General features: G+C 47.4%; 7 protein-coding genes across 7 annotated transcripts; 3 read left to right on the top strand and 4 right to left on the bottom strand.

Annotated features, from left to right (window-relative positions):
- Positions 1–933: 933 nt before the first annotated feature.
- Positions 934–1917, top strand: N7479_004368 (inositol oxygenase; the record flags this gene model as incomplete). The annotated part of the gene is made up of 2 exons (XM_057252065.1): positions 934–1794; positions 1861–1917. 2 exons carry the CDS (start codon positions 934–936, stop codon positions 1915–1917), a joined length of 918 nt encoding a protein of 305 aa, XP_057111390.1.
- Positions 1918–2327: 410 nt separating this feature from the next.
- N7479_004367 (uncharacterized protein) lies at positions 2328–3214 on the bottom strand (the record flags this gene model as incomplete). The annotated part of the gene is made up of 3 exons (XM_057252064.1): positions 2328–2839; positions 2890–3138; positions 3187–3214. 3 exons carry the CDS (start codon positions 3212–3214, stop codon positions 2328–2330), a joined length of 789 nt encoding a protein of 262 aa, XP_057111389.1.
- Positions 3215–3433: 219 nt separating this feature from the next.
- On the top strand, positions 3434–4449 carry N7479_004366 (SDR family oxidoreductase; the record flags this gene model as incomplete). Its single annotated transcript, XM_057252063.1, has 2 exons — positions 3434–3883; positions 3934–4449. 2 exons carry the CDS (start codon positions 3434–3436, stop codon positions 4447–4449), a joined length of 966 nt encoding a protein of 321 aa, XP_057111388.1.
- Positions 4450–5586: 1137 nt separating this feature from the next.
- On the top strand, positions 5587–13371 carry N7479_004365 (putative polyketide synthase; the record flags this gene model as incomplete). Its single annotated transcript, XM_057252062.1, has 3 exons — positions 5587–6222; positions 6272–12901; positions 12955–13371. 3 exons carry the CDS (start codon positions 5587–5589, stop codon positions 13369–13371), a joined length of 7683 nt encoding a protein of 2560 aa, XP_057111387.1.
- A 433-nt stretch (positions 13372–13804) lies between these two features.
- N7479_004364 (uncharacterized protein) lies at positions 13805–14228 on the bottom strand (the record flags this gene model as incomplete). Its single annotated transcript, XM_057252061.1, has 2 exons — positions 13805–13861; positions 13911–14228. The coding sequence occupies 2 exons, from the start codon at positions 14226–14228 to the stop codon at positions 13805–13807; spliced, it is 375 nt and encodes a 124-aa protein (XP_057111386.1).
- Positions 14229–15115: 887 nt separating this feature from the next.
- N7479_004363 (Aminoglycoside phosphotransferase) lies at positions 15116–16621 on the bottom strand (the record flags this gene model as incomplete). The annotated part of the gene is made up of 2 exons (XM_057252060.1): positions 15116–15920; positions 16476–16621. 2 exons carry the CDS (start codon positions 16619–16621, stop codon positions 15116–15118), a joined length of 951 nt encoding a protein of 316 aa, XP_057111385.1.
- Positions 16622–17182: 561 nt separating this feature from the next.
- Positions 17183–18101, bottom strand: N7479_004362 (sucrase/ferredoxin-like domain-containing protein; the record flags this gene model as incomplete). The annotated part of the gene is made up of 2 exons (XM_057252059.1): positions 17183–17758; positions 17814–18101. 2 exons carry the CDS (start codon positions 18099–18101, stop codon positions 17183–17185), a joined length of 864 nt encoding a protein of 287 aa, XP_057111384.1.
- Between the last annotated feature and the right edge of the window lie 1371 nt (positions 18102–19472).

Here is a 19472-nt window from a genome sequence, read left to right as displayed (position 1 = left end):
GGCCGTCTAGAAAATACCAATTTACCATTTGCACCATTTGACCAAGCGCTAGCTAATTTTCCTTTAACTCATTTTTTTTCCCTGGAGCATTTCAAAGTCAAGATCGTCATTCTCAAATCCCGCAGTGCAGGCACATTGTTTGAGAGCTGGTATCCAAGCTTGGGGAAACAGGAATCAAAGTCGACTATAACTGCAGCGTAGCTCACTGGGACCATAAACATAACTTTACCTCGGTATACATGATTATGGACAATATTTAGGTATGGAGATGGTCGATGCTCTTGACCTGCTGGAAAACTTCGTTGTCGAGCGCCTCTGCGTATGTTTGGAAGCAAAATCTAGTAATGCGATCAGCCTTTCCTACGCAAATATTATAGCGAGTGAGGTTTCCCTGAGCATTTTATACCATACTTGCTCTTTTTGGGGCAGACATAAGCCGAGTAACGCCGAGTCATGGTAGTGAGCTGGGGTGCTTGGACGTCCCAGAATATCAGCTGCCAATAATCCGACAGAAAAGCATTTGAAGGCAAAAAGGTTATACATGTAAAATTATTTTAGTCCATAGAATTGCCATTTCTGGTAATTTGTTCTTTGGTGACGTAGACAAGATTGCTATTTCAGCGGCAAAGCAGGACTCAGCTTCGATCTGCGGTATATCCTCAAATTAGATTCTGGCAAGGTCCTACCCTCTTAGCCAATCCAGTGGAAGTTATCAGCACTTAATTCGAAACGACCTCTTTACAGCGGAAACTGAAATCCGGGGATTAAAAAGAAATCCCTGAGCTCAAGCTATAAATCTCTCACCATAGACCCTTCGATAAAGCAACAGAGTCAAAGTTGAAGATACAAAGTTTACATCTGACTATCTATCTTATCACAATAATCTGAAAGAAAAGCAAGACGGCAAGCCCAGAAGAGAACCAAACCGTAAATATGGCCGTCGCAGTCCAGTCCTCCCCGGTCAGCCTCGAGATAATGTCTGACAACATCGATGCTGTGAATATCCACAAGACAGGCCTTCAGAATGCCAAGGATCTTTACGATGAATCCGAGTTCGACAAATCCAAGGACAAGTCCGGATTCCGCCAGTTTGACGATGCTTGTGACCAAGTCAAGAACTTCTATGCCCAGCAACACACACTCCAGACGGTAGCATACAACCTGAAAGCACGCAACGACTTCAAAAATAAGACTCGCGCACACATGACTGTCTGGGAGGCGATGGAAAAGCTGAACACCTTTATCGACGAGTGTGATCCTGATACCTCTGAGTCTCAGATGACCCATCTTTTGCAATCCGCCGAAGCAATCCGTCAAGACGGAAAGCCTCGCTGGATGCAGTTGGTTGGACTTATCCACGATCTTGGAAAACTCCTCTTCTTCTTCGGGGCCAAGGGTCAGTGGGATGTTGTTGGTGATACCTTCGCGGTTGGCTGTGCTTTCGACGATAAGATTATCTTCGGTAACAAGTCCTTCAAGAACAATGAGGACTATAACAACGAGATTTACAACACCAAGTTTGGAATCTATTCCCATGGCTGTGGACTGGATAACGTTATGCTCTGCTGGGGCCATGATGAGTACCTTTACCATATCGTTAAGGATCAGTCCACAATTCCTGAGGAGGGCCTGGCAATGATTCGATACCACTCGTTCTACCCGTGGCACCGCGAGGGTGCATACCATGAGTTGATGAACGAACATGACCACAAGATGCTGGAAGCTGTGAGGGCTTTCAACCCTTATGATCTGTACAGCAAGAGCGACGAAGTCCCTAATGCCGATAAACTGAAGGTAAGCTAGCTCCTTCGACATTTGCACTTCGTCGCGTCATATGCTAACATGGATGGTAATAAATAGCCTTACTATATGGAGCTCATTGATGAGTACTTCCCCACAAAGGTCATCAGATGGTAGTCGAATTATGTTGGCGGCCTGGTTTCGAAGTCCATCCAAGGGATTTGCGGCGGAATCCCATTTGATGAAGTCCAGTTTTATTAACAATACTACTATATCTATCGTTAAAAATGAGAACAGTCTTTCGTTTCTACTGGTTTAAAATGATTTACCAGTAGAGTTATTCAGAGCTCGTTTCACTGATGGTATTGGTATCATGACCAACTTCATTTGCAGAAATATCACTTCTTCACAAAATAAAGCTAGCTTCCAGAAATAAGTAACAGATAGACCAAGGAAGGTTTTGAGATCACAGCTGCAAAACCCGCAACTTCCAAATATTACGGGTAGCGCTGGCCCAGTGCCGCAACTGGCTAACCAGCAAGAAATCCGGCGCTCCAATGCGCTCCAAACGCTTTCATACTGGATGATCACCAGGGCTGAATTGGCGATAAATAATCGCGCACTACCTTCCCAGTATCCCCATCTCGCTTACCTTCCACAACTCGACGAATAGTCTCACCCCCAAGTTTAGGATCTTGCGCTCCTAGCTTTTTCAACAGCTCTGTGTTACCCCCCAGGGAGGTCGCCAGCAAGCCCGGAGCAACCGCCCAAACTTTCACACCATCGTTCCTCAAAAGCTTAGACCATTCCACCATCAGCATATTGAGGCCCGCTTTTGCTGATCGATATCCAAAGAATGGGAGAGCCTTAGGTAGCCCAGCTGGTGCAATGATATTTTTCGGATTCTCGGGATCCGAAGCCGCCTCTAGAGAGGAAAGGCCACTCGTAATGAACAACAACCTGGGGTCTTGAGACTTCACTAGTAGCGGAAGAAACTTGGTCGTCATGATATGTGCACCCGTGACATTCACATCCCAGGACTTGTTCCATGCCTGACGGGCTGTGATGCCATGGTCAATGCAGGCATCAAAGGAAGCGCCTGGGAGTAGTTAGTTGGATTTTGTTTTCAGGCAGCCTTGTGGGACGAACCAGCATTGTTAATCAGGCAATCGATTCGGTCGTATTTTGCTGCAATTTGGTTGAAGGCTGCTTCGATCGATTCGTCGCTCTCGATGTCAACCAAGAATGGCTCCACCGTACTCTGTATGGCTTCGGTTGTAACATCTCTGCATGCTTGCTGAGCTTTTTCAAGACTGCGACCGCCGAGCAGGATATGATAATGCTGATCAGATTGGTAGAGTGCCTTAACAGTCTCAAGCCCGATCCCTGTATTTGCGCCTGAAAGGAACTTAGCGAAGAGAACCACATCGGGTAACTTCTAATCACCTGTGATTACGATGATCTTGGAAGTCATTGTTATTATTATTTGACTGCTGAGTGTGGAAGGAAAAATGATATTGGAGCAACCTATATGTGACTGGGATGGATGCTTGCTGATGCTCTGCCAACTTCACTCCGAAAAGTATCTCCGAGTGAGATGACGATGGCCAACTAACCATATCAAGTCGATCTACATAAGGAAGTTTTGCCATCCCATCTACTATCTAGAATTAATTCACCTTGAACCATAGCCATGAGTGAAATCCTCGTTATTACTTGCCCAAGCGGTAAACAATGCAGTCGCTTGATCCCTCTCCTATACAATAAAGGCCGATTTCGCCTCCGACTGGCCGCGCACTCAAGTGCTTCAGCCAAAAATCTACAAATCTCCTATCCCGACGCAGATATAGTCCAAGCTAATCTCCAGTTGCTATCGGACTGCCGTGACCTTCTCCGTGGTGCAACAGCCATCAATGCCGTTCTGCCGAGCTTGCATTCTCACGAGAAAGAAATTGGCTTCAATTTGGTCGATGCAGCACTCGCAGAGTCACGTCGCGAAGGAAATGTTTTCAAGCATTTCGTTTTGTCAAGTGTACTGGGTACCCAGCATCGGAGTTTACTCCAACATGACTTGAAGAGCTACGTCGAGGAGAGACTTTTCCTAAGTCCAATGGACTGCTGGACAATCCTCAAACCCGGAAATGTTTGAATGCCCATGAAATTTTACAGTATTTTATACTAACTAAGCCCCAGTTCCTCGACGCCTATCCCGTTGCAGCCCTCGCTTCCCAAGACCATCCCGTACTGGAAAAGTGGTGGAAACCCGAACATGCAAATAGTGTCCTCGCCCTCGATGACCTCGCTGCTGCATCTGCGAAGGTCCTCAACGAGCGCGAACCACACTACCTGGCCGAATACCCCCTCGTGTCGACTTTGCCAATCTCAGAGACGGATATAATTGGGCTCATTGAGAAGCGCATTGGAAAGAGTATTGAATTGAAGACGCCGAGCTTTGACACAGGTGTGAATAAGCTTATAAATTCCTTGTATGGTGGATCCGACAAGGGCGAAGGAGAGATTGGACTCGGTCGTTCGAGTCTTGGTGATCTGCGTGGGGATTTTGTGAGAGATACTGTTGAACATTTGATTTTGTTTTACAATCGGCGTGGGCTGAAGGGGAATCCAAACGTGTTGAGGTGGCTGTTGGAGAGAGAGCCAACTACTGTGGAGGCTTGGGTGGACGGTGTTGCGACAAAGGCTGGCTACTAGTATTTTGTTTGAGAATTTTGCTCAGGAAAACATCAGTAATATATATGCCGAAGAGGAAATATGATTTTAGAACAACCTGCTGTGGGTTGCGTTCGTGTGATACTCGAGTTTGCGCTGTTTTGGAGGCAAAGTCAACCGGCGTAAACGTACATCAACTATCGAAATATAGATCTAAAATCTCGATGAAGATCATATTGACTTAAGATACGGAGTAGAAAGATTTCTGATGTCATTCGCATATGTGTTACTGAAATATATTGCAATGGCCTCGTCTATATAGACTTGTCTACATCCGTATGTCGTAGGGGACTCTCCGGCACAACAAGTAATGATGGGTGCATTTTCTAGTGTTCGATATAGAAATATTTCAAAGAGGGATCAGGCTTCATTCTTTTCTCCTCTCATTTGTTCGGTATTTTTTTTTACAGCTGTTTATTCCCTATTCCGTAAATAATTACTTCTCCAATCTAGAGAGGGCTATAAGCAAATATTTAATTTCCCGCTAAAATGGTATCAGCTGGGAAATCCTCGTACTTTATTGGTCAATTCAATGTATTAGAGATCATCTGCATCTTAGTGTTAGCCAATTTCGGAGTTTGGTTTGTCCGTTGTTATAGGGGCCAAGCTCTCATAAGGGGGCCAAATCCTTCTGGAATAAGCTGCCGGAGAGCCTTGCCACACAATATCGAGAATAAACTAACACCGAAACCACGGGCATATTCTGTATTTTCTTATGATCAGATTTACCTCGAATACCATTGGTCTATAACATGACAAGATGTACGATCGCGGCCATGGGGCGAATTCCCTGCTCTTCAGGCATCGAATCGAAGCTGATGACATTATCAAAATCGCGATATGTGAGAGTCAGCAAGATCGGAGTTTCGATGGATCCAATATACAGGAGGCAAATAGTCAAATTTGTGGTGACCACTGCACTGATCCAAGGCTCTTTGAAGTAGACTTGGCATACTAGGAATCCATATATCTAGTCTCTCTTTCCCAGTGGCAGAGCGGTACAGACAGAGAAATATTTACTTATTCAACATCCATCTGCACAATATTCAACATTGCCCGATTTCTTCAATCTAAGACATCGGAACCCGAAGTCATCTCCGAGCTTTAGACGAACCGAAAATGATTGATCTGAAGCCCAACACCCTGACCCTAATTTTCGGGCCTCAAGATCCCGACATTGGCAGTCAACACCTTGATAGCCTTCGAACAGAGCTGTTGAAAACGCCTCATCTTCAATGGATAGTCGATCTTTTGACGAAGCTACCACAAGAGTGGCCTGCAATTTCTACCGCCCACCCCGAGCTTCAGGCCTTCCAGGGCCAAAAGTACCTTCAGCTGCTGAGCGAATGGGTGAGAAGGGGAGTACTGCCACAAAATCTGTTTCCGTTGCCCAACATTTTGGTTACACCATTGGTTGTTACAACACAATTGGTGCAATATACAAAGTTCTTGGAGCAAATCAACCCAAATATCACACGAGATAATTCACTGAGGGAGTTATTGAAAATTGACACCGAGACAGCGGGCCTCTGTACTGGATTGCTGAGCAGTGCCGCGGTCGCTAGCTCGAGAACGCTCGCGGAACTTGAGAAACATGGCGCGGCTGCTATTCGAATGGCGATAGGGATTGGCGCCCTGGTCGACGCTGGTGACACGGAAGTTGAAGATGGTGATAAGTGGCAGTCCCTTGCAGTTGGATGGACAACCCAGACAGCGGAGGCGAATTTGTATAGCATCATGGAGCATTTCCCTGAGGTATGTAAATTGTGATATCCAAAATTATGCAGTAATCTAACGAGACCAGGCATATGTCTCTGTCATTTCAGAAGCCCGCTTAGCTACACTCACTATTTTAAAAATGGATTCAAGCGAAATAGAGGAGCAGTTGAAAAATTCCGGCTTGATCTTCACAAAGACAACACTCCGTGGACCTTTTCACTGTGGGAAACGTGAGGACCAGGCGACAGCTCTTCTGCATCTATTTGATTCAGAGTCTGCTTTCAATTTCCCGGCCACGCCGCAGCTCGCATTCAAGACACGGGCGGCGGATGGCTGCGAGCTCTCCACCGATGAAAAGCTTCATCAGATGGCAGCTCGCGCAATGTTGACAGAGCGAGCTGATTGGCATACGCTGTTTACGACACTTCATGAGACAGCTTCCCTGGCTGTAACATTCGGAAGCCAGCGTTTCGTACCACAGTGGTTCCTCCGCAAGCTTGGACCTAAATTGTCGCATGCAGTTGATCTGGATATCCAGGAAGGTAAATTTCCTGCTCCAATGTATGCTCTATTAGACTCTGCCCAAGACCACTCCATCGCCGTGGTCGGTATGGCATGCCACTTCCCTGGCGGCAGCGATATCAATGAGTTTTGGGACACAATTTGTGCAGGAGAATCGCAGGCCCGTGAGGTTTTAGCCGACAGAGTCAATTTTGAGTACGCAACTTGGCGTGAGAGGAATCCGGACCGAAAGTGGTTTGGAAACTTTGTGGAAGATCACGACGTCTTCGACCACAAGTTCTTTCAGAAGAGCCCGAGAGAAGTTGTTTCGACTGACCCTCAACATCGGTTAATGCTGCAAGTTGCCTATCAGGCAGTGCAGCAGTCTGGATACTTCAACAAGCCAAGCTCAAGTCGACATGTTGGTTGCTACGTCGGAATTGGTGTAACGGACTATGAGAACAATGTCGCATGTTATGAACCAACAGCTTACACAGCGACGGGAAATCTCAAGTCCTTCGCCGCTGGTAAAATCAGCCACTTCTTCGGTTGGAGTGGACCTGGTGTTACGATCGACACAGCCTGTTCATCCTCTGCCTTAGCCGTGCACCACGCCTGCAGGGCAATCCTGAGTGGCGAATGTGATGCCTCCCTTGCTGGCGGTGTGAATCTGATGACAAGCCCCGAATGGTATCAAAACCTAGCCGGGGCGTCATTTCTCAGCCCTAGTGGACAATGTAAGCCATTCGATGCGGCAGCAGATGGTTATTGCAGAGGAGAGGGCGCGGGCGCCGTTTTTCTGAAGAAACTATCAGCCGCGGTTGAGGACGGTGATCAGATCCTCGGTGTTATCAAAGGATCCAGTGTGAACCAAAACGAGAACTGCTCCGCGATCACCGCGCCGAGTGTTTTGTCTCTCGGGAATGTCTTCAACAGTGTGCTTAGGAAAGCCAGGCTTGACCCCAAACAGATCTCTGTAGTAGAGGCACACGGCACAGGGACGCAGGTTGGCGACAAAGCAGAGTACGACAGTGTTCGCAAAACGCTGGGTGGACCAGGTCGCTCACAGCCCTTGAATTTAGGATCTGTCAAGGGTCTTATTGGACACCTGGAGTGTGGCTCCGGCATCGCCGCACTGATTAAAGTGCTGCTGATGATTCAACATGGCACTATTCCTCCGCAGGCTGGCTTTAAGACTCTGAACCCAAAGTTGAGGGCCTTGCCGTCAGATAATATTGACATCTCCAAGAAGCTCAAGCCCTGGGAGGCAGATTTCCGTGCTGCACTCCTGAACAATTACGGTGCTTCGGGTTCGAACGCTTCGCTGATCGTAACCCAAGCAAGTGAAGTGCCGCGCGACAGCGAGCTTTCAGAAACATCGGTTGGATACAAGCGTCCCTTCTGGTTCTCTGGCTTGGATGCTCAATCTTTGCGATCATACGCGGCCAAGATGATCGAATTTCTCAAATCGAGAAAGGCGAATGACCGTCATTTCTCGATTGCAAATATATCTTTCCAACTAGCTCATCAGTCAAATCGCTCGCTTGGAGAGGCACTAATCTTTAGCTGCGCCTCAGTCGAAGAGCTTGAAACAAAACTCGCCAATTTTGCAAACGGGCGTGGCGAGCTGACCTCAACAACCAGAAAGGAGGGATCAAAACCGGTTATTCTTTGTTTCGGCGGCCAACGATCCAACTTTGTCGGTCTAGACCGAGAAGCTTATGAGTATTTCCCACTGCTACGTGCCCATCTCGACCATTGCCACGAGCTCTGTCTGTCGCTCGGACTGGCAGGAATTGTCCCAGCAATCTTTGAGCGTACGCCAAGGAAAAGTATTGTCGAATTGCAGACAATGCAGTTTGCTCTACAGTACTCCTGTGCAAAGAGCTGGATCGAGAGTGGCGTGCAAATTTCAGCGCTCATAGGTCACAGCCTGGGTGAGCTCACGGCCATGTGTGTATCGGGCATGCTCTCAGTCGAGCATGCTTTGAAGACAATCTCGAGACGAGCTAGAATCATTGAAGAGAAATGGGGCGCGGAGAAGGGTTGCATGTTGGCTGTCGATGGCGAGTTGAATAATGTACAACGATTGCTGCAACTGGTGAATGCCGCTTCCTCTGCACCTGTCAATATTGCTTGCTTCAACGGCCCTCGCAACTTCACCCTAGCTGGCTCATCTTCTGCGATAGAACTTGTCAAGGAGACGATATCTGCCACTCCCGCCTTGTCTGACATTAAGACAAAGACCCTTGATACAACTCATGCTTTCCACTCCGCATTGGTGGATGATCTTGTTCCTGAACTTAACAAGCTTGGAGAGGACGTGATCTTCCGCAAGCCAGTCATTCACCATGAGCGAGCCACTCAAGATACCCCTAATGGCCCGCCGCCATTCACGGTATTTGCTTCGCATATGAGAGACCCTGTCTACTTTGACAAGGCAGTGCAACGTCTCGCAGATCGATACCCTTCAAGCGTTTGGTTGGAGGCAGGTTCGGGGTCGGGAGTGACAGCCCTTGCTAGTAGAGCTGCTGGATCTCAGAACATGATCTTCCAAGCCGTTAACATTACCAGCTCTGGAGCCGTCCAAAATATCACCGACGCGACAGTCAGTTTGTGGAAGGCAGGCCTGAACATGTCTTTCTGGGAGCATGTTAAACCTGCAATAAACTGCCCCCTCATTTTACTACCACCGTACCAGTTTACCAAGTCAAGACATTGGCTGGAGCGCCGCAAGCAGGAGGTCAAACAAATTGAGTCTGTTGTGCAGGTACCCGAGAAACGCACGGGTATGTGGTCATTCATAGGCTGCGACTCCACAGAAACAAAGGCACGGTTCCAGATTCACACCGATTCGGAAGAATTCCAGTCTTATGTCGGGGCCCATTTCATCGCACAAACGGCAGCCATTTGCCCAAGTATGGTACAGCAAGTTATTGCTCGTGATGCATTGTCAAGTTTGGTCAATGACTCAAATTTGCTCCCTGGGCTTGAAAGCATGGAGAGCGAGTCCCCGTTGTGTTTGGGTGATTCGAAGCAAGTCTGGCTCGATGCCGATATGGTTCATGACAGCCCGCTTACCTGGGAATTCCACATCGCCAGCACAGACCATGCGGGCAAAGACTCCACAAAGCACGTTTCAGGCCGCATTGTCTTCCGTTCGCCCGAAGATGCTGCTGAAATCTTTGATACCTATGAGCGACTGGTTGATCACAAGCGTGCTGTTGCTCTGCTCGATGGAGAAGAATCTGACGAAGTCATCAAGGGTAGCCGAAACATCTACAAGGTTTTCACGCCCGTGGTGCAGTACAACAATGACAGTTACAAGGGACTGCAGAAATTGGCCTCAGCTGGAAACGAGTCTGCAGGCCGCATCGTCAAACAAGATTCGACGAAGACTATTCTGAGCGTTGGTCTAGGTGATACCTTCTGTCAAGTCGCCGGTATCTTCTTGAATTGCATGGCAGATTGTGTGGAAGGCAATATGTATTTGTCGAATCGGGTTGACAGGTGGATTCGTTCGCCTAGCTTCCCAGTTGATGAGCGACCAGAGCGATGGGATGTATATGCGCGCCACCGACAATCACCAAAGGCATACGTGAGCGACTTGTTTGTCTTCGATGCTGATAGCGGAAAACTGGTATGGGTCGTCTTGGGTCTCCACTTTGTCGAAGTATCAATCGCCGGCATGTCACGACTCCTGTCGAAGTTGACTGGTGCTCAGCCAGTACAGACAACTCCTGCCCCAGTGACCGCAATCGATGTGCCTCTGACCAAGCCATCTGCGAAGAAGAATATCCCAGTTCGAGAATTCAAGACTACCAAGCCGGTTAGCAATTTTGCAGTTAGCAAAAAGCAACCTACTCCAAAGAAAGAAGAGGGACCTGATGTTCTCGGTGGTGTTCGAGCTTTGTTCATCAACTTGTTGGGACTTGAAACGGACGAGATACAACTCAATTCTGACCTTGTTGAACTGGGTATTGACTCACTGCTAGCCATGGAGGTTGCTCGCGAGGTTGAGAAGAAGTTCAACATCAAGTTTGAGTTGGATGAGCTCATGGACATGACAGACGTGCGGAGCTTGGTGAACGGCATTAGAACCAATATGGGCGTATCTGACTCGTCCGAGACAGAGGAAGACAGCAGCGATGGGATTTCCACAAGCTCGTCTGTCAGCGAGTCTATTATGACCCCAGGCGGCGAAATTAATGGAGTCTACAAGACTAGCCATGTGCAACTTCCTACCCGCTCTATTGCCGATATCTTCACAGAAACGAAACTGCTGACGGACCAATTCATTGAGGAAAACCAACTTTCTGGCTATTCTAATTACGTCCAGCCCAAATTGACCGAGTTGGTCGTCGTCTACACGCTAGATGCCCTCGACCAAATGGGATGCTCTCTTCGGTCCGCCCAGCCTGGCGAGACAATCGCCCAAATCCCCCACCTCCCCAAGCATGACAAAGTTATGGATGTTCTGCGAGGATTGCTCGAAAAAGCCCGCCTTGTGGATGTTGAGGGCTCAACATTGATTCGCACCGCACTTCCAGTGCCACCCAAGTCCGCCTCCAAGATACTCGAAGAGCTTCTAAATGAGTACCCTGAACACTACTACGACCATAAACTCACTAGCCTGACTGGATCTAAGCTGGCGGATTGCCTGACAGGAAAGACTGAAGGTATCCAGCTGCTCTTTGGCTCTGCCGAGGGGCGAGAACTCGCGGCTGGAATGTACGGGAAGTCTCCCATCAATGTGGCCTGGCTGCGACAGCTGGAGCATTTCTGGGAGCAATTCATGGCCCACCTCCCAGCACAACGCGATGAACCAATCCGCATTCTAGAGATGGGTGCTGGTACCGGTGGTACAACCGCGGCATTGTTGCCACTTCTAGCACGCTCGGGTGTCCCTGTTGAGTATATTGCCAGTGATATATCACCATCGCTGGTTGCTGGACTCCGGAAGCGATTTAGGGAGTACCCCTGGATGCGGTTCGAGGTCATTGACATTGAGAAGGAAGCCCCTACTAAGCTCCTGGAAAGCCAACACGTTGTACTAGCAACGAACTGTGTCCACGCAACCCACAGTTTGGCGAATACGACCAAGAATATTCATAAAATGCTTCGCCCGGACGGCTTCCTTATCATGCTGGAGATGACAGAGGCGGTACCTTGGGTGGACTCAGTCTTTGGATTGGTCGAAGGATGGTGGCTTTTCGATGATGGCCGTGACCATGCCCTTGCCCAGCCCGAGGTTTGGGAAAAGACACTGCACCGCAACGGATATGGCCATGTCGACTGGACAGATGGCCACCTACCAGAAAACTCTATTCAGCGCATTATCATTGCACTCGCCTCTCCCGAGAGTCATAGCCGGGTATCTACATCCCCCCCTGCTCCTTCGAAGGTCCCGGCTGACTTTTCTGCTCGCCAAACAGTAACCGACTCATTGATCCAAAGACACACCAGTGGTTTTGCAGCCCCAGACCCGCGCCCGATCGAACAAAACTCATCGCGCTGTGTGCTTGTAACAGGCGCCACCGGCTGTCTGGGGTCCCACATCGTGGCCCACCTTGCTGAACAACCGGGTGTTCGCAAAGTTATTTGTCTGAACAGGGTGAGCAGTTCAGACCCAACCACCCGGCAACATGAAGCCCTACTATCGAGGGGCCTCCTGCTGCACGAAAAAATTTCGAAATTAGATATTATAGAGACGGACTCATCTGCAACTAACCTCGGTCTCTGCCCCGAAGATTACCAACATCTAGTCGCGAGCGTCACAGATATCGTGCACAACGCATGGGCTATGAGCATGACGCGCCCTGTGCGCGGATTCGAGCCCCAATTCAAAGCCATGCGCAGTCTGATCAACCTTTCTCGCGACTGCGCCTCGAAGGGGCGGAAAATTGGCTTCCAGTTCATCTCGTCTGTCTCGGTAGTAGGCAGCCATCCTTTCCTCAGTGGCAAGGCACAAGTCCCAGAGGAAAGAGTCAATACAGAATCTGCCTTACCGATGGGCTATGCTGACGCCAAGCTTGTTTGTGAGCATATGCTCGACGAGACTCTACACCGATACCCCGAGTTCTTCCGCGCCACTTCTGTGCGTGTAGGCCAGATCTCTGGATCGAAACTCAACGGAAACTGGAATCCAGTGGAACACCTCGTGCATTTGATCAAGTCATCCCAGACGTTGGGAGTATTGCCGGACTTGGACGGGGTATGTTTTTATGATCTCTCTTCCTTTCCATTACCCATCTAATGTATTTTTAGGTTCTGTCATGGTGTCCGGTCAATGATGTAGCCGCCACGCTGGGTGATCTGCTCATCGAAGAACAGCCCGCGTACCCGATTTACCACATTGAGAATCCAGTGCGGCAGCCATGGCGCGAAATGATCGCCATTCTTTCCGATGCGCTCAATATTCCGCAGACCAACATCATTCCATACGATGAATGGCTACGCCGTGTGCGCCAATTTCCACCTAGCCTGATGTCAGAGAACCCAGCGGCCAGGCTGGCTGACTTTTTCGAGGCGGACTTCTTGCGCATGTCATGTGGTGGGATGATACTGGACACTGCACGCACTAAAGAGCATTCTGAAACATTCAGGGGACTGGGACCAATTGACGAGTCGCTGGTTAGGACGTATATACAGGCGTGGAAGGAGTCGGGGTTTTTGCATTTCTAAGATCTGGCGCTTGATGTTTCAATTCGTTTTGGGAGTACGTCATGGTTGATATGGATTGGTTCCTCTTTTGCACAAGCTGTTTGCTTTATTAGGTACATTACATGTGTTTTGTATATAGGTCAAAAGTCCGTTTCCACCAACACCCAACCTTTCTACTCCGTAAAACCGTTACCATATCGAGCCTCGATTCGGAACGGTGATGTTGGTGAATAAACGGCCCAATAGCGAGCTTCACACACCATGCGTTCCGTAATTTTGTATGCGGCAGAAAACGGCCAAAAGCATACTCAGATGGCACGCGACGTTGAGATCACCGGTGACATTTGTACCTCCAAAGCTGATCTAGCCCATGTTTCTTTTCCCTGCCTGAAAGCAGAAACAAGTACAACTGCAAGGTAGGCTAGACATTATGGCCAAAAAAAGACCCCAATCATTAAGTGCAGTAAAAAATATACGCTTCTTCAAGTTCCCCTTTTGCGTGGTCGAGGGCCTGGTGACGTGGGTTAGACAATGTCTGTCTTTAAGGGGAGCGTTCTCACAAGGCATTCGCCAATGTCAACAACAATTTCTTCTTCCACTCTGAGAAGTTCCTCTTGTTCACTAGTAACCTGGTGTCCATTGTAGGTCTCTGCTCGATCAAAGTCCATCCACACCACTCGTTCGGCGGTATCTGTGACGACCATCATGTTCTTTGGTTTGGGATCTCTGTGCCGCACTAGTGCCTTATGTATTTGCTGGATACCACTGACAATTTTGTCCATCCGCTGCTGTGTATAATCCTCTAGAGTGATCATTTCCAGACCGGTGATATACTCCAAAAATATAGCGCTAGGTGGGTACTCGTCATCCACTAACATTTTCAGGTGGGGTAGGCAAGAAGATGGATCGAATTTCCTCATTGAACCTAAGAAATTGGGCACGATTCCACGATCACAAAGGCCCCTATCTTTTAGTCGGATGTAGGCGGTTGCTTTAAGCACATGAATATCAAGTTCACAGTCTTCTGGTTCATAGTATTGCCGTGGGCCCCTTCCGTGATGCTTCGCATTTTAGGATTTTGGTAGTCAAGATTACTTCTGCCAGCTCAACCCACCACCTTCATAACACATGTCTGGTCGCGGACATTGACTAAAAATATCACAGAACATGAAGAGGCAAAAAGCTTCTTCTGGAAGTAAATTTCCGTGGGTTGTATGTTGTCGAGATTCAACATGATTCTACCTAGTATCTAGAGAGAACAAACAGAGCATGTCCTTGAAAGAAGATAAGTTGGACAAGCCCTAGTCATGTGGAAATGTTTGGCCTGTTTGCCATAGTCAGCATTATTTAGTTGGGATCTCCTGAGGTATGGATATTACAGGGATTGCCCGTTTCACGGCCAACAACGATCCGGATAGTGGTAGTGTACGATCCCCTTTTTAGTATGGCTTTCATGAAGATGTCTCATAAGGGGAACCGTTTCCAGCAGTAACGCAGAAATCAAATGTTATATACATCAAAATTCGTCTGCAAAATTTATGTTTTCATAGCCTTTATATACTACATACAAAAAGAACATTGAAAACCGCATTTGAGCGTTCCTACATATAACGTCCCAGACATCATATTAGGCTAAATATACCAATCATCAAGCACACGTCGTATAGGTGGCCGACTATTTGTGTCAATATATATATCCAAAAACGAGCTGCAATAGTACAAACTCAGAAATAATTGCTGTTTTAAACGCGTGGATTGTTAATAATTAATTATCAAATGGCCACAACTTGTCCCACAAAGCTTTCTCATTTTCCGAATACCCCATTTTGTCGGATAATCTTTTCTTTGCGTGGTTCAGAAGCAGTTTAGTAGTACCATACTGGTCATGCTTCACGACACCCTTCTCAGGCCAAAATTCACCAAGTGATTCCTGGACCTCATTCAATAACTCCATGCCTTGTATTGTGCCTGCCACGTCATACTCAAGACTCTGTATCTCATTTGGGCTTAGTTGAATAGGGTAGCCTGGACCTCCAGATGCTTGTACACTGGACAGATTAGGCCATTCATCTTCAAATTCCAAAACAGCAGCTTGATACAATGCCTCGCCATCAACGAGCAGATTTTGCGCAAGGAGTAACATTTCAAAGCAGCGGGTATGACGAAATTGCATAGCTTTGTAAAGCTCAGGGTTATCACGATAGGTCAGTGTCTTATGTAAAGCCGAAAGTGACATCACAAGGTAAAGACTTCTGGCTTGCTTTTGATCTTCTAGGGAAAGTTGGCTCAAGTTAGGGAAGACTGGGGGCTCAAGACCTTTGACACGAGGCCCATCATAGTCGAGAAGATATGGGTCGCGGGCGTGATCAAATAAAGGCAGCAACTCAGTAGACTGCCAGTCTATGATATCAAGGATATTTGTTGGCTCTTGAGGGTCAACAAAGATGTTCTCGGTATGAAGATCGCCGTGCCATAAATATGATGCCGATATTGATGAGTCTATCGGTAGAAGATAGTCGACCAGTTTAAGATAGCTCCTCAAAGCAACAATCTTTTTAGGCCGAGATGGGCTGTATAGCCCGGGTCCAGTGAGAGTCAGGGGCGAACGCGGGAGCTCATTGAGTTTCTCTATACAAGTAATCTCACGGAGTCCAATTGCACGATGATACTCTAAAGCGCTGTTCCCTAAATCACCTTTTATGTTAAGGTCGGCTCGTCTTAGGTCAGAGTTGCAGCAGCTTACATGGACCGTGGTCAAAAACTATTTCAATCCTCGAAAAATCAAGTTGATCCCGACCTGTTGAAGGTCCAATTGCAAAACGAGACTCTTCAATTCCAGTGGCACTCGGTTTTACCAAGATGTGCTCATGATTATCATCGACATCAGACGAATAGTAAAGGCTACCGTATTTGGTGAAGGGGGTGGACATCCAGGCTTTTTGATAGCTGGAAATCGTTTTTATGACTTCCAGCTTGTCTCCAATCGACATGGTTGGCCAGAATTGGCTGAGCTGCACCCCGGCAGCCTTTTCCATAATAATATATTCAGCTCCAACGGAGCCCTGGTCTGCCTTGGAATTCCAGCAAAGGACGCGTGAAATAGGGGTACCACACACATTTCGTACCTATATAAGTGGGCTTCAATCTTGTTGGGCGAAGGAAGAACCCAGCTAACAAAATCCATTGTCGCCACTTCACTCGCTGTAGTAAAATGGGCCCGTCCTGCGTTCGGATTCGGGACCTTGCCGACAACCTGGGAACCATCTGCCATTGTGAAAAGAAATGCCTTGTTGAACATGCCATCCGGGAATTTTTCAATCTGTACACACTCTTGGGCCCCGAGAGATTTTTCAGCCACCGCTACAAGTTCATTCATGTCAAATTTGGTGCGTCTGATGGCATATTGCTGTCTTTCATCGGATACAAAACACCCCCTCGTGTATTCGAAAAAACCGTCGATGGAGTTCCAATCTTTGTGAATCGCTCTGTTCGAAGTTTTTCGCACTACTGAGAAAGACACATATCTCGGGATCTTGAAGGGCGAGAAGGAGAGTCTGTGAAACATAATGAAGGAAATATTTATGAAGACTGATTATACCAATTGTGAATACGTGCCGAGGGGTATAAGACACGTGATAACAACATTGAAGGTCAGAACTTTGAGCTCTTTCAGGTCGTTTGATTTTAGAGTGTTAAAAAGATAGATGAATTATTTTACCAGAAAATTACCTATCTATGTATGAGGGGTATTGTAACGTACAAATTGGATAAGAAATGCACCAATTCGCTAAGAACTCCAGCCACAGTAGTATGTAAATTCTTCGTTTGGACATCACCAGCTTGTCAACCCCTTAACTTTGTCAAACCCACCTCTAAGCTGTGAATCTGGATGAACAACCTTCCCTTCCAGAATTGTGTAATTCACAATTCCCTCACAATGCTCCGGCTTGATCCTGGCCAGCCAGATCATCTGCTGTTCTTTTTTCCGGTAAATCAATACATTTGCGGAGAACTTATGTCCCCCAACGTGGGAGACGAAATAAATGCCCACACCTCCAGGTCGTTCATCATCCATATCCCGGTAAAGATCATGTTTGCGCAGATGTCGCTCCATCTCCTTTTTTATCAACGGTGCCGTAATTCCACAGCGCGCATCTCGCCGCTTGTGTGAGCATAGCAGGACTACGTAGTCGTGTGGACATGGTCGGGAATTCAATCGTGGACTGCTGATGGACTGAGTTGGATTACCCAGTGGCACATCGATGAACGTGTCGACCACGTGCTGGGCATCTGAGTAAGAGATGTCATCCACAAAGGTAAAGGAAGGTAGTAGGAGGATTGTTGTCTTGGCGGTGTCGGGTACTTCTCCACTCGGTGGAGTAAGGTTGGACGCGGAGATCATAAGACGCTTTTTCACACGCAATTAGCATCATTTCAAAGTTGCTACTGGATCAAAGACGAACACCATGCTTAGACTTGGCGTCCGATTTGAACGCCTCCATTAAACTTCCATTCTCTTGTTCAACCTTTCGGATCCAATCTGTTTTCCCTGTCGCAACCAGTATGTGTGCATGGAATTCTTTGATGAATCCGTACATCGGAAGAGTGGTATCAATCTTGACATTCTGAGGACATTTGACGGTGCAATCATTGCAGTCGGCGCGGCAGTCGTCTCCGTCGACTTTCGGATCCACTTCAGGAAATATGTATTTCGGGCGTCTGCCAGTGATGGCCAGTAGTGAACGGAACATGGTGAGTGGAGTCAAGCCTCTCGTTCTAAAATAGATCCGTGTTGCAAAAATGAAGTTATTATCTTGGGAATATGGTAGGGTTCGGAGATGGAAAAAAGCTGCATTCCTATGAGAAGAGACGGGGAGAAATGGAACGAGAGAGTGAGAATGAGAGAGAAGAGAGAGAAGCCATTTTTCTACCACGAGGTTTCCTCCATCTCTCGCTCCAAGGCATCAATGATCTGAGGTTTCAATTCTTTTGGGATATCTGAGTTGGGCTGTGACGGGGCTCGGAGTTAAGATCCGAGGTGATCGGATTTAAGAATGCAAAGGGTGAATATACCGAAAGCCCGAAAGAATCCCCGAGTCCTGTATTTTCTCCGACATCTCCGAGGCTGAGGCAATAGGCAAGGATGCTGACCAGTAAATGACAGCCTAACGGAAGTGATAGCACGGCAGGTACCCGTTAATTGCTCGGACAGAACCAGATAAGCACTTGCAACATAGTGCATCTTGGCATCTTATTTTGATGATGTAACGGCGAAGATCTGAATTGGAGGTAATTTTTGGCCCCTGCGTTTGTAAGTTGGAGAAGCTGAATATCCTACCGGATGGGGTGTCTGTGTCGAGGACTTTCTTTTCAATTTAAATCGCATCGAATGAGTGGAGCTAAAATTGATATTGGTATCTCTAATTCAAAGATCGTATACCGTATATACCTAGCCTCTAGGGCTCTAAATTCGGCTTATGCAATTCTTTGGCCATGATATAGTTACCTACCTATCTAGCTATGTAGGTACGAATTTAGAATCCGTATATGCAAAGTATAAAAGCAAAATCAAAGATTTCTCTGTTAGATCATGCTATAAAGCAAGGTAAAACAGCAGCCGGAACTTTCATATCCAAAAAAACAGTAGAAATGCAATAAGTTGTTATCCCCGATATGTAGTGGGAGGGGTTTATCTACTCAGAGCCAGCCTGGATCAGGATCCTTTGAAGACACCCAAGAAAGCCAAGAGCCGGACATGGAAGAACTTAAGAGAAGGCCACGTAGTGTGTAGTTAGATCGTGGCGATATTTAGAGGCCATTTAGAATAGCTTTTACCTCTTTGGGGTATTCGACGTCAGCCGGTACTTAGGGCTGTGCGGAGTCAAGAGTAAGCAGAGGTATAAAGACCCACTGGGCGCATCTGGAACTCGAAACAAGGTCATGGTGTGGTGGTTTCATACAGTATTCTGGAGATAAGCTGTAGCTAATTAACCAATTAACATGAAAATCAGGTCTTCATACGGAATTTGGGGTACTGAGTTATACTAGCGTATAGCGATCGGCATGATCCACACTGGCAATGTATTGGATGGAGAAGGTTCCCAATATGGTGAGCAGTAGTC

Source organism: Penicillium vulpinum (assembly GCF_028829585.1).
Source record: "Penicillium vulpinum strain IBT 29486 chromosome Unknown utg000002l_segment0_segment0, whole genome shotgun sequence".
In the NCBI taxonomy this organism is placed as follows: Eukaryota; Fungi; Ascomycota; class Eurotiomycetes; order Eurotiales; family Aspergillaceae; genus Penicillium; species Penicillium vulpinum.
The sequence above is the reverse complement of the archived record's forward strand: the minus strand, read 5'-3'. Positions and strand labels throughout refer to the sequence as shown.